The sequence below is a fragment of the Bufo bufo genome, chromosome 7 (assembly GCF_905171765.1).
Source record: "Bufo bufo chromosome 7, aBufBuf1.1, whole genome shotgun sequence".
Classification (NCBI taxonomy): Eukaryota; Metazoa; Chordata; class Amphibia; order Anura; family Bufonidae; genus Bufo; species Bufo bufo.
The window spans coordinates 46,265,461-46,278,240 of NC_053395.1; the positions used below are offsets into that span (position 1 = coordinate 46,265,461).

The 12,780-nt window shown below is 47.0% G+C and overlaps 1 protein-coding gene across 2 annotated transcripts in view; it reads left to right on the forward strand.

Moving 5' to 3' along the window:
* Nucleotides 1–12,780, forward strand: part of EEF2K (eukaryotic elongation factor 2 kinase) — an 89,198-nt gene that overhangs the window by 59,973 nt on the left and 16,445 nt on the right. For both annotated transcript variants that reach the window (XM_040439369.1, XM_040439370.1), the window contains exons 7-13: nucleotides 2,977–3,126; nucleotides 3,288–3,420; nucleotides 6,733–6,860; nucleotides 8,120–8,306; nucleotides 10,980–11,047; nucleotides 11,127–11,198; nucleotides 12,522–12,581. In XM_040439369.1, the coding sequence (XP_040295303.1) occupies nucleotides 2,977–3,126; nucleotides 3,288–3,420; nucleotides 6,733–6,860; nucleotides 8,120–8,306; nucleotides 10,980–11,047; nucleotides 11,127–11,198; nucleotides 12,522–12,581 (798 nt within the window). The remainder of the gene's footprint in view (nucleotides 1–2,976; nucleotides 3,127–3,287; nucleotides 3,421–6,732; nucleotides 6,861–8,119; nucleotides 8,307–10,979; nucleotides 11,048–11,126; nucleotides 11,199–12,521; nucleotides 12,582–12,780) is intronic.

The window sequence follows — 12,780 nt, forward strand, 5'->3', positions numbered from 1 at the left end:
TACTTATCCACTGGATAATGCTTGATCTGTTGGGATCTGACCGCTGCAATCCCATACTGATCACCAGGTTTTTCATCTTTGTGGCAGTCACTTTGAATTCAGCATTCATACCGTGGTGGATCGGAGGGCCTGATTCTTCTGTTCTGGGGGGGTCCCAGTGGTTAGACCCTCTCTACTCTAGCATCTATCACCTACCGATTGGGGGAGTGATAAATGCATTTGGCTCATTAACACTTAACATTTTTATTTCTTAGTGATATCAAACCACAGACTGGACCAAAAAGGGGCATTTTTATGTATATTTTTAGAAAATTTGTTTTACAATGGCCATTTCTGATCATTTTAGGGGTTTTCATGGTGGACATATATATCAATCTGCTCAGCTTCTCCTGCTCCATAACATACTGCGTGCAGATTGCATTGCATTTTGTGGAGTCAGGTCTTCTTCAAAGGGGTTGTCTGAGATTTTGATTATGATGACCTATCCTCAGTGGGGGGGTTTCTCTGCCAGGTCCGGACCCCCACCGATATTATATTGATGACCTGTCCTGAGGATAGGTCATTAATCTTAAACACAAGGAAAACCCCTTTAATGCGAAATACATACAGTACTGACAGTTTCTGCCATAAGGTCTCTTGCACACAATCGTGATTTCATTCCGTGTCCGTTCCATTTTTATTTTTTTGTAGACCGTATACGTAACCATTCATTTCAATGGATCCGCAAAAAAACGGAAGTTACTCTGTGTGCATTCCGTTTCCGTTCCGCCAAAAAAATAGAACATGTCCTATTATTGTCCGCATTACGGACAAGGATAGTATGGTTCTATGAAGGGCCAGCTGTTCCATTCCGCAAAATACGGAATGCACACGGATGTCATCCATATTTTTTGCGGATCCATTTTTTGCACACCGCAAAATACATACGGTCGTGTGCATGAGCCCTAAGGCTGAAACAATCACCGTTACAATTATTTTTTTGCACTTTTATCTACCATACAATCGTCTTCTGGCTTGCTGACAAGAACAGGAAGTCCCAGCAGTAACATTTCTGGTTTTAACTTGCTTTGTAGCCTATATAAAACATATGTGAACGTCCCAAAGAAAACAATCTGCAGGGAACCTCGACAAAAGAGAAAAACCAAAAACAGTTTTGTTATTGGAAATGTTCCATTGAGGGAGAACTTTTGACCATTTCCCAGGTTTGTGCTGAAAATGCGCTGTAAGCAGTGAGTCACCATATTGTCCCATCTTGGACTTGCAACCGCAGTGCGGTAAAGAAAAACAGATGTGCATTTCTATTATGGTGCCAAGATATCAAGGAGCAAGAAACCTGAAGTTAAAAAGGCTAAAAGAAGTGCAAAGGGGTTCCTTGGGCCCACCAGAGGAAATTATTCTTGAGGCCCAACCCCTATATCATCAATAATGTCTAATAGGTTTTAAATCGACCCTATTGGCTCCAAAGGCAGCCAAATGTGACTTTTCTACTGGTACCACTATGGTATTAGACCCTGGACAACCGGAGGATCCTGGTGGGCCAGTCTGACCAGTGAGCCTATGGAAGGAGCATCCAATGCTATGCACACATAAGTATGAAGATTCTCAGGACTGGAAATAATTATGGTGGAGTAGAGCAAGGCTGGATTATCACATGGGTCACTGTCCTGTCTCCACATCAGTTGGTCCACTTTGAACGTCCTCCTTGGTGACTGTTCACAAACTTAAAGAGGACCTGTTACCTCTCCTGACATGTTTGTTTTATTAACTACTTGCACCCCACTTGTAATGACCGTTCTATAGCATCTATTCATATGACTTTACATTCCACTATTATTCCTCCTAGAACTTGTGAATGAATTATTAGCAGTTTGCAAAGAAGGCCCAGATGGGTGTTACCAGTTGGGGTTGTGAACCTGCATAGACTGACATTGGCAGCATTGTTTGGATAGTGTCAAACTGTGCAGGGACACCCTCCCAGTTGGTAATGTCCAGCTGGACCTTCAATAAAAACAGCTAGTAAATGGCAGCTAGTAATAATTTCTAGCAGGAATAATAAAGGAATGGCAGGATATAGAGACCTAAGAATAGATGCTCCAGAATTGAGAAAAAAATGCATCAATAACCGCATGAAAAAATTTAGCATTTTTTTTCTTCAAAATCCATCATGTGAACATACCCTAAAGCAGGAATGCCCAACCTGGGGCCCTCCAGCTGTTGCAGAACTACAACTCCCAGCATGCCCGCACAGCCTACAGCTATTAGAGCATTCTGGGAGTTGTCGTTTTACAACAGCTGGAGGGCCGCAGGTTGAGCATGCCTGCCCTAAAGCAACCCCCCTTTCCCGGTTCAAGAAGAAAAACATGTCCTTGTTTCTTGGCACAGTGTCTGAATGGACACTGCAGTAAACCTTGCAGGTTTGGCCCCATTCAAGGGGGATAAACTGCAAGCGGGTCCACAGCATTCAAACTGGTGGTTACTGCTGTGGAATACGCAGCTGATTTTGCCTTAGCAATATCCACCATGTGAACTAGCCTTTATGTGCACTCTGTAAGGTAAAGTTAGTTTGCATGGTATGGCGGTAACATTTCATATCGTTTATGTACTGTTTGGTATCCACGTTTGAGCAATGATCTGCAGCTTCTATCTATTCAGACTTGATGTCCATTAAACGTCATGAAAGGCTGGATGTACATGCTCCGAAGATCTGATTATTATGATACACGCTTACACAGTGATTTTCAGTAAGATACAAGGGATCCCATTGTATTTACCCAATGATCGTTGTTTTTGACCTCTCTTGGTTGAGGCTGTATTCACTCATGCAGCGTTTTTTTACTTTGGCAAAACCGCAACAGAAAACGCCATGTAGTCATCCAACCTTACACACCCTAGAAGGCATAATCTGAAAAGTACCTAGATGTTTTTACCTCCCTGTTTGTGGTGGCATTTTATATGATGTGTGATTCCTCCATGCAGGTGGACATCATGCAGATGTGCATCATCGAAATGAAAGACAGACCCGGCAAACCTCTCTTCCACTTAGAACATTACATTGAAGGCAAATACATTAAGTATAACTCCAACTCCGGATTCGTCCGAGATGACAACATTCGCCTCACCCCGCAGGTAGGCTTCGTTCAGGTGGCACCGATGCTGATTCATTCTATTCCATGCCGTGACACTCATGTTGCATCTTTTGTCTATAACGTCTGTCTTCCTGACATCGTACCCATCCATAAAGGTGCCAGAACTGTGTCCCCTGATAAATGTCTTCTCTCATCTTCTAGGCTTTCAGCCACTTTACATTTGAACGGTCGGGGCATCAGCTGATTGTTGTAGACATTCAAGGAGTAGGAGACTTGTACACAGACCCTCAAATCCATACAGAAGTTGGAACTGATTTTGGAGACGGCAACTTGGGTACTCTATTCTGTATTTATACCACATTAACCTTAATGGGGTTGTCCCACAGGATAATATTTTTAATTTATGGGGCAGAATAGGTAAGGGGACCCCAGGTCATCGCTTCCTGGTCCTCATTCAACATACAGGAAATAGGTGGAAATTGTGATTCCTTTTAGCAGCCGTCTGTGCATTTCCTGTGTGTTGAGCCAGGACCAGAATGGACCTGCTGAGTGTTGGAATGGCAGCAGTGGAGAAACGGGGAGGTGAGAAAGGCTTATTTTTGTTTATGGGAGACTATCAGCAGTTTTGACCGTGCACTAGGTGGGGGCTGGGGAGAGCTGTACAAACATATCTTTTGTGCGGCTTTTAATTATCAGGAGTAGTGTGAAAATCATGTTTTATTCTGCTCTCTCAAGTGCCTACAACGGAGCTTCACTGTGAAGTGCTCTCACAGCTCCTTTAAATCCATAGACATCTGCCCATTAATGAGAACTGATGTTATCTGTAAAATTAATATTTATTTTCAATACCTTATTTTTTATTAGATCCAGTTTTTTTTTTAATGTTTAAAGGAACATTCCAAGAAAATCTGATACACTGTGTTATGCATAGTACATAGGGCCTGACTGGTCCATGCAGCCTTCTGTCTTCTTACTTCTGTGCCATCCAGTCTCCTCTCTGCTTCTGATCAGATACCATATTGAATTTTAGGTGGTCATACACCTTAGAAAGCTGTTGTTCTGGCAACAACAATTTCTTTTCACCCTCCCTCCTCTTCTATACACATGCACCCTGGCTCAGTAGAGTGTGCATGTGTTCACAATATGGAGAGGGGAATTAGCCCTCCTCTGGCTTGAGAACAAAGGGATGGGACCAACATCAGATGACGGCGTAAAGTTAGGAGTCCTCTATACACAATAGGAGGGTCACCTGGTCCTGCTGAAATTGGCAGGTTTGGCGGCATCTATCTAAAGTGTGTGGCCTACTATTAGTCCCATGATGCCTCAACACAGCATAGTGTGTGCGGCTGGAGCCAGTGCCATCTGTACCTTCTCTCTATAAACAGTAGATGTAACGCAGCGGGTGTGAACCCACTGTGTCGCTGAATGGGAGTAAATCTAAGTGGCACCCATGTACAGGGATCTGTACTACGCTGCAGGGGAACCACCAGGCCTCTACCTCTTAAAATAGTCTCTGTTCAGTGACAGCTCACCCAGGAGGATCAAGAGAGATGGGTGTGTAGTACCAAGGGGACAAAAAAGAGCATAGTCAGTGGACAAGCAGAGGTCAGGCAGTAGCTCAGTACCGGAATCTGTACTATGCTGCAGGGCAACCACCAGGCCGATACCTCTTGAAATAGTTTCCATTCAGTGACCGCTTACCCAGGTGGGTCAAGAGAGATGGGTGCGTAGGAGCGTGGTCAGTGGACAAGCAGAGGTCAGGCAGTAGCTCAGGGCGTTCGGCACAGGGTGAGTACGATGAGCAGTTAGAGGTCAGAACTGGCGGAACAGGATGGATGTGAAGACACAAACACCTTTTTGTTCAGGTACCTTCCCATAGGGGGAAGATGCTTTAAATAACTCGGGAACAGCAGCCATTGGCTGGGGAATGATTCAGCCGCACGTGCTGGTTCTTTAAGAGACGCAGAGAGCATGCCCTAAGGGAGCAGAATAGCGGGCAGGAGGAGGGGAAGGCTAGAAGAGGGCTACCATATAGGACCAGCAAGGCAGCCCACCCTCTGGCAGCATGGCTGGCAGGAGGGAAAATATGCCAGTGAACACCCACCGCCGACAGCAGAGGTAATCAATATTCCAGTAGCTGTGCCCACCGAGCAAGGAGAGATGCCAGCGGGCACAAACTGCCGGCATTACAATAGATATATAGATACACTCTGTAGTCTTAATCTCCTAAAGCTAAGGGACCAGTATATAGTATATACCAGTATACAGTCAGGGAGGCTGCCATCATCTTCAGTACATCTCTGTGACAGGAGCTGAGAGTCCACGCAGGTTATTATGGTGACACATTTATGCCTATAGACTTATGTAAACAAAGAATGTCACGAAGTGTCATCCTCTCTGTTGCTATGCAACGTCCCCAGTGTGATAATTTCAGATAGAAGTGGAAAGAAAAAAAAAAAGGCGAGGCAGACACATGAATTTACTTAAAGGGGTTGTGTCACTGATAACACTTAGCCACTGTTTGCAGTATAGGAGATAAGTGATCACTGGGGGGGGCTGACTGCTGGGACCACCTGTGATCACCTAAACAGGGGTCTGCAAGCGAATCCCCCGCCGCCCCATGGAAATGGTGCGGTGATGCACACGCATGACCACTGCTGCATTTGCTTCTATGGACAGCTGCAAGGACTGTACTCGGCAGTCCGCTCCATTCACATGGGGCAGTTCTGCAGCACTTGTGGACCCTCCTTCACATGATTGCTGGCGTTCTGACCATTGGGATAGGGGATAAGTCTAAGTTGACACATGCGGCAGAGCAATCCGGCAGAAGAGTTCTCTGGTTCCGGCATAGGCGGATAATGCCGCTTGCCCACCGGACCCTGTTGACAATAATGGGAACCAGCAAGGATCTTGCCGCTTCCCGCCATAAATGCCAGGATTCGGCCTGTCAAAAATTGCTGTTTTTGTCCGGACTGAAAAATTAGAATATCGTGCAAAGTTCATTTATTTCAGTAATGCAACTTAAAAGGTGAAACTAACATATGAGAGACTCCTTACATGCAAAGCGAGATATTTCAAGCCTTTATTTGTTATAATTTGGATGATTATGGCTTACAGCTTATGAAACCCCAAAGTCACAATCTCAGGTCCCCTTTGCTCAGGGGGTATGGATTAATTAGCTGACTAGAGGGTGACACTTTGAGCCTAGAATATTGAACCTTTTCACAATATTCTAATTTTTCGAGTTTCACCTGTATATGCCGGGGAGCAGCCGGATCCCTGCTGGTTCCCATTATAGTCAATGGGTTCCGGCAGGCAAACTCCAGTATCCGACTACGCCAGATCCAGAGATCCTCTACTAGAACTGTCTGCAGGACTGCTGTGTCCACACACCCTTTTGGGAACCTTTCCTTTTGGTCTGGGTTTATGAAAGAAAAACCATTTGTTGGTTAGGGGCACCTGACAGCGCAGTATGGCCTTGTGCTGACAGGCCAACACCCCCCTTCACCAGCCTGACCATGGGTTCAGTTATGAAAATCACAGCTTCTGATTCGTAATATTCACTACAGAACATTTATAGAGACCCTTTGTTCTTAGAATTTACCCATAACTATATGACGTGATTCATTTACATTTTTTTCTCCAGGAGTGCGTGGTATGGCCTTGTTCTTCCATTCCCATGCCTGCAATAAAATCTGTAAAAGCATGAGACTGACACCTTTTGACCATTCCCCTCGAGAAAAAGTTGTGTTGGACAACTGCACCAAGATGCTGGTATGTGTCCATTATACTGAACCAGATAGCTGAAGACCTTTGGCTCAAAATGTCTGTCTAGATTTTGTAATGTCTGTTTGCAAAATGCATTTTTTTTCCACACTGGTGAGAACTTTAGGTGTCGTAAAAATTGCTGTAGCAAAGTGTAATGGGTCGTCCCCCCCCCCCCTGTAAACAGGTTGTGCTCCTTCTTGGAAGTCAATATGAATGTTCAAATGTTCCTGTTTGGGGTCAGAGGGCATTGACTGACGGCTGCATCAGAGCTCTGAGCAGCTGTCACTTCCCACAGGTCATACTGTGAGTAGACCATCGTATGTTTGTACAGAAGTTACATCCATTTCATGTGTCATTTAAAGGGGTTGTCCAGGCTTTTTTTTTATCTTATCCCCTCCCCCGGAAGTCCTTTTGAAGATAGCCCAAAAGCCTCAAAGCCAGGGGAGCAGGTAAGTAAAGATCTCTTCACGGGTCCCACTGGGTGGGTGGAGGTTTAAAAAAAAAAATCCTGGACAACCCCTTTAAGAAAAAAAAAATCCCATCTATATACAGCTCTACCTTCCCAAAGTGAAAAAGGGAGGTTTTATAAAAATTTTACGCCAATTTTCTGGCACCGAAAAGTTGCAAATTTGGCTCAAGTCCGGTTTTTGCTTCAAAATGATTTTTCTAAAAATGTGGTCTGGAGGGGGCAGGTTATGGGCAGAGAACTGTGCATCCTGACACATTTAACAATACTTGTGTCAGAAAGTAGATTTCATATTCTGGCTCGCGGATCTGCCAAAAATTTGTCTCTTAATAATTTGGCCGCATCTAATACCAGAATATTTCATAGTCTATTTCTTGTGCCAGTATTCCGGGGTTGTTCGTCTCCCATTTGTTTTACATGGGAGGCCATACTGCCATTTGCGCAGCCATCGGTTTAAAGAACATGCAGTAAAAGGACTTCCAGTGATGTCCGTCTGGACACCGCCCCAAGAAAGGACATGTCCTGATGGAAGCCGCGGCGAATGACCATTTGCAGCCTAGCTCCATTCAGTGACTGGGGCCACGCAGTTTCTGACGCGGAATATGCAGCGGATTTTGCTGCTGCAAAATCTGCCATGTGACTATACCCTCACTCCCGCCATTATAGCTCATTGATTTAGATGATATTTTTCTCTTTGACCCACAGGTCATTCACTCTCAGCAGAGTAATGTTACGGTGGTGCATATTATCCAGTGCATGACCTGCAATCTAAAAATGTCCTGTCCCTGCAATGTTTTAGCAATCTGCGCAGACGGTTGTACGTGGCATAGAAGAGAAGTGCGGCAGCTCTCGGGTGAGAACCATGTCTGGAAGCCGCCCGCCTCTGCTTTTTCGGCTTTCTGAGAATTCTGGAGATGAGAACATGAGCGACATGACATTCGACTCGCTGCCAAGCTCGCCCTCCCCAGCTACCCCTCAGGGTCACGGTACGTCGTGTCATGGTGTGAATGTCCCTGCACACAATATAGTATCAAACACTTGAAGGAGAATGCCAATAGGACTTCGTGGCATAGCGCTGCGGTATGCCGTCAGTGTCCAATGACGTGGGGGGAAGGATGTCCATAGGGGGCCTCAGCTTTTCAATGGACTACAGATTACAGGCTGCTACAAAACAGTCCTAATATCTATTGTAGCTCGGTACAGCCGTGTACCCACCTGACCCCCAGATTATGAAAAAATCCTAATAGTAAAGCTGGATATATACATGACATAAATGTTGCCCATACCTGAGGATTTCTATGGGACCGTGTGACCATCTAATGTGTATGGGGGTGTCTTGACGCTCCCCTGATGGCAGATGGCAGGGAAAAGGTTTGAACATGTTGGATTTCAGCACGCACAATCCTTTGCTCTCACAGCGGGTGAACCACTGCCAGTAAATCTAATATAATTCCCCTTTGCCTATTGAGTAGACATGGCCAAGCATGCATGTGTATGGGGGGGAGGGGTTGGTAGGAATAGATGCATGCCAAATAAGCATTCCGTCAGCCATCTAAGACGTATGGTCACCTTACCTTTTAGGGCGCATTCACACTACTGTAGTGTTTTGCGGTCGGTAAATTGCGGATCCACCTAACACAGATACTGGCCCGCAATTTGTGGACCGCACATGGCCGACCCTGAGAGAGAGCATGTCCTATTAGGCATTTCTATCTTTTTTGCGGGGCCACGGAACAGAACTATGAATGCGGACAGCACACGGTGACGCACAGATGGAAATATATGAAGACTGGCATTACAAACGAAGTTCTTAGTATAAATTCCGTCAGCACAGAATGTGCCAAATCTATAAAGAGGCACAGGCTTCTTAATAAATTCGATACATTTGTAGACAGTCCGTGCGACAGACTTTCAAGTAGGGCTGCAGTAAACGATTACTTTAGAAATCGAGTAGTCTATCGATTATTTTTTACGATTAATCGAGTAATCTAATAAGAAAAAATGAATTAATAGACTGTTTCCCTTTATAAAAACTCATCAGACCCCCTACCATCAGTCTCCAACACCCTTCGTTCCTCCCTGTGCGATCAGCCCAAGTGCATCAGTTCCCCCCGGTGCCTTCAGCTCTCCCCCACCCCCCCACCCCAGTGCCTTCAGCTCTCCCCCACCCCCCCACCCCAGTGCCTTCAGCTCTCCCCCACCCCCCCCCCCCCAGTGCCTTCAGCTCTCCCCCACCCCAGTGCCTTCAGCTCTCCCCCCCCCACCCCTGTGCCTTCAGCTCTTCCCCCACCCCAGTGCCTTCAGCTCTTCCCCCACCCCAGTGCCTTCAGCTCTTCCCCCCCCCCAGTGCCTTCAGCTCTTCCCCCCCCCCCCCCCCCAGTGCCTTCAGCTCTTCCCCCCCCCCCACCCCAGTGCCTTCAGCTCTTCCCCCACCCCAGTGCCTTCAGCTCTTCCCCCCCCCCCCCACCCCAGTGCCTACAGCTCTTCCCCCCCCCCAGTGCCTTCAGCTCTTCCCCCCCCCACCCCAGTGCCATCAGCTCTCCCCCCCCCACCCCAGTGCCTTCAGCTCTCCCCCCCCCACCCCAGTGCCTTCAGCTCTTCCCCCACCCCAGTGCCTTCAGCTCTTCCCCCCCCCCACCCCAGTGCCTTCAGCTCTTCCCCCCCCCCCCCACCCCAGTGCCTACAGCTCTTCCCCCCCCCCCCCCAGTGCCATCAGCTCTCCCCCCCCCACCCCAGTGCCATCAGCTCTCCCCCCCCCCCCCACCCCAGTGCCATCAGCTCCCCCCCCCCCCCACCCCAGTGCCATCAGCTCCCCCCCCCCCACCAAAGTGCCATCAGCTCCCCCCCCCCACCAAAGTGCCATCAGCTCTCCCCCCCCCACCCCAGTGCCATCAGCTCTTCCCCCACCCCAGTGCCAGCAGCTCTTCCCCCACCCCAGTGCCATCAGCTCTTCCCCCACCCCAGTGCCAGCAGCTCTTCCCCCACCCCCCTGCCTCATTGGTTGCTATGACGCTGTGTAGTCCAGGCGCCCGGCCTTAGTCGCACCAATTTACCTTTCCAGCAGGGGCGCCACCGTCACTCCATCGTTCCGCGCTGCTCTGCGCCTGACGTCGCACAGCGCGTCAAGTCACAGCGTGCGTACATCAGGAGGTCAGTGCAGCGCAGGACCGTGGACGTGCTGTGGAGTGTCCGGAGGCCCCCTTCTGGAAAGGTGAGTATTCCGAGCGCAGCGGGAGACCACGGAGCGGGCGTAATAGCAAGTGCTTCACTCCCGCTCCGTGGTCACGTGACACAAACGAATCCTCGATATAAAAAATTTGCATAGAGGATTTTTTGGTGTCGAATTACTCGACGAGTATTCGTTGCAGTCCTACTTTCAAGTCTCTGCCAGCTATGAGCTGTGGTAGATTTTTCTCCAGTTGCTGGTGTGAATGATATAAATCCGGCAGGCTGTGGGAGGCCCCACCACAAAGCCTCACCCCTTTACTCACACTTGAAAAGTATCGAGACAAGTGAAAAGTCTAAAATTATTGCGCAGTTATGACATGCACTATAATTTGCGACATTTTTACACTTTAATATGTGTGCCCCACTGTGATTGAATACAAGCTCATAGTATGTATGGTTTTTTAGTATTATGTATGTTTTGTTTTGCACAGGATGGCCGATTTTCAATGAGGTTGATAACTTGAATAATGAACACAATAACAACCTAGATAACCACAGAGTAAGTTTTTCACTACCCCCCTACTTTATTCTCACTTTCTGCACGTGCAGCATTAGCCTTATCCTCTTGACTTTTATAGGACTCTGAAAACGGTGGCGACAGTGGTTGTCCCAGTGAGAAGAGAAGTGAATCTGATGAAATGGAGCACAGGGTAAGTCTAATATCTCACCCAGAATCCCAGCCCACCTACAGACCCATATGCTTTAAATAAAATTGCCGTGATTCTTACCAAGACCGCCATATCAGTCCACGTATGGTATTCCTAGGATAGTCCGCTTTCTAAAGCAGAGCACAGACATCAGATGTGACACAGTCACATGCCCCTTAAAGAGGACCTGTCTCCTCTGCTGACATGTCTGTTTTAGTAACTACTTGCATCCCCCATGTAATAACAATTCTGGATGATCTTTTCTTATGACTTAATGTTATGCCAGTCCTTTGTTATTCCTGCTAGAAGTTATGAATGAGTTGCTAGCAGTTTGCACTGAAAATCCAGATGGGTGTTACCATTTGGCGGTGTGTCACCCCCCCCCCCCCTGCCCAAACTGGTAGCACCCATCTGGACCTTCAATGCAAAATTCATAGTAATTTATTCATAGATTCTAGCAGGAATAAAGGGATATTCCTTCTAGCAAAAATAACAAACATTTTCTAGATCAGAGTCGTAAGAAAATATGCCCTTCAGAGCTGTTGTTATAAGGAGGGGGGGGGGGGGGGGCAAGTACTTTCAGACAGGCCAGGAGAGGTTACAGGTCCTCTTTAAGATAATTGTCCTTGCTGATGATGGTACACTTAAAGGGCATCTGTCAGTAGTTTTGTACATATGATGACACTGGCTGACCTGTTACATGTGCGCTTGGAAGCTGAAGACATCTGTGTTGGTCCCATGTTCATATGTGCCCGCATTGCTGAGAACAATGATGTTTTATTATATGCAAATGGACCTCTAGGAGCAAAGGGGGCGTTGCCGTTACACCTAGAGGCCCTGTTTTTTTTCTGCAACTGCAGCGTCCTTTGCACTTTGACTGACAGGGCCAGGGAGTGTAAATGTGATAATGCCTGGTCCTGTCAAGCAAAGTGCAGAGGGTGCGGCAGTTGCAGAGAGAGCAGAGCCTCTCGGTGTAACGGCAATGCTGTTGCTCCTAGAGGCTCATTTGCATATATTAGGACTTCATGTTTCTCAGCAATGCGGGCACATAGGAACATGGGAGCAACACAGATGCCTTCAGCTGCCAAGTGTACATGTAGGTACAAATCTGCTGACAGATGCTCTTATATATTGGTGGATATTGTACCTCCTGGTACTTAGTTCTATATTTTTGCCCCAATTTATTGAGGTTTTGTCATCCTTGGCCTTTACGGCATAGCTAATGGAAAAATCCAAAATCTATGGAAATAGCTGAGCGAGCATGCTCTGGATCCATTCCCCACATTTTTCTGACTTCTGCTATGCATGCACCTTTTCCCTTTGCAGGCTCATGGCAATTATAACCGGAGGCGGTTTGAGTCCGAGTCTGATGACAGCTTTGGGAAGGTATGTGCTGACAACAGTAACGATATTTGATTTTCTCATCCTTTCATTTGCCATCTAACTCTTATTTCACTGAGAAAACAGCAGTACTGCTTTATGAAGTCAGAGCACAACTCTGTGTGTGCGAGTCCTCTTCCTAAGCCTCTGTTGTCTATATACTTAGGGGGTCATTTTTCAAACACCAGCATTTTACGCTGGCCTT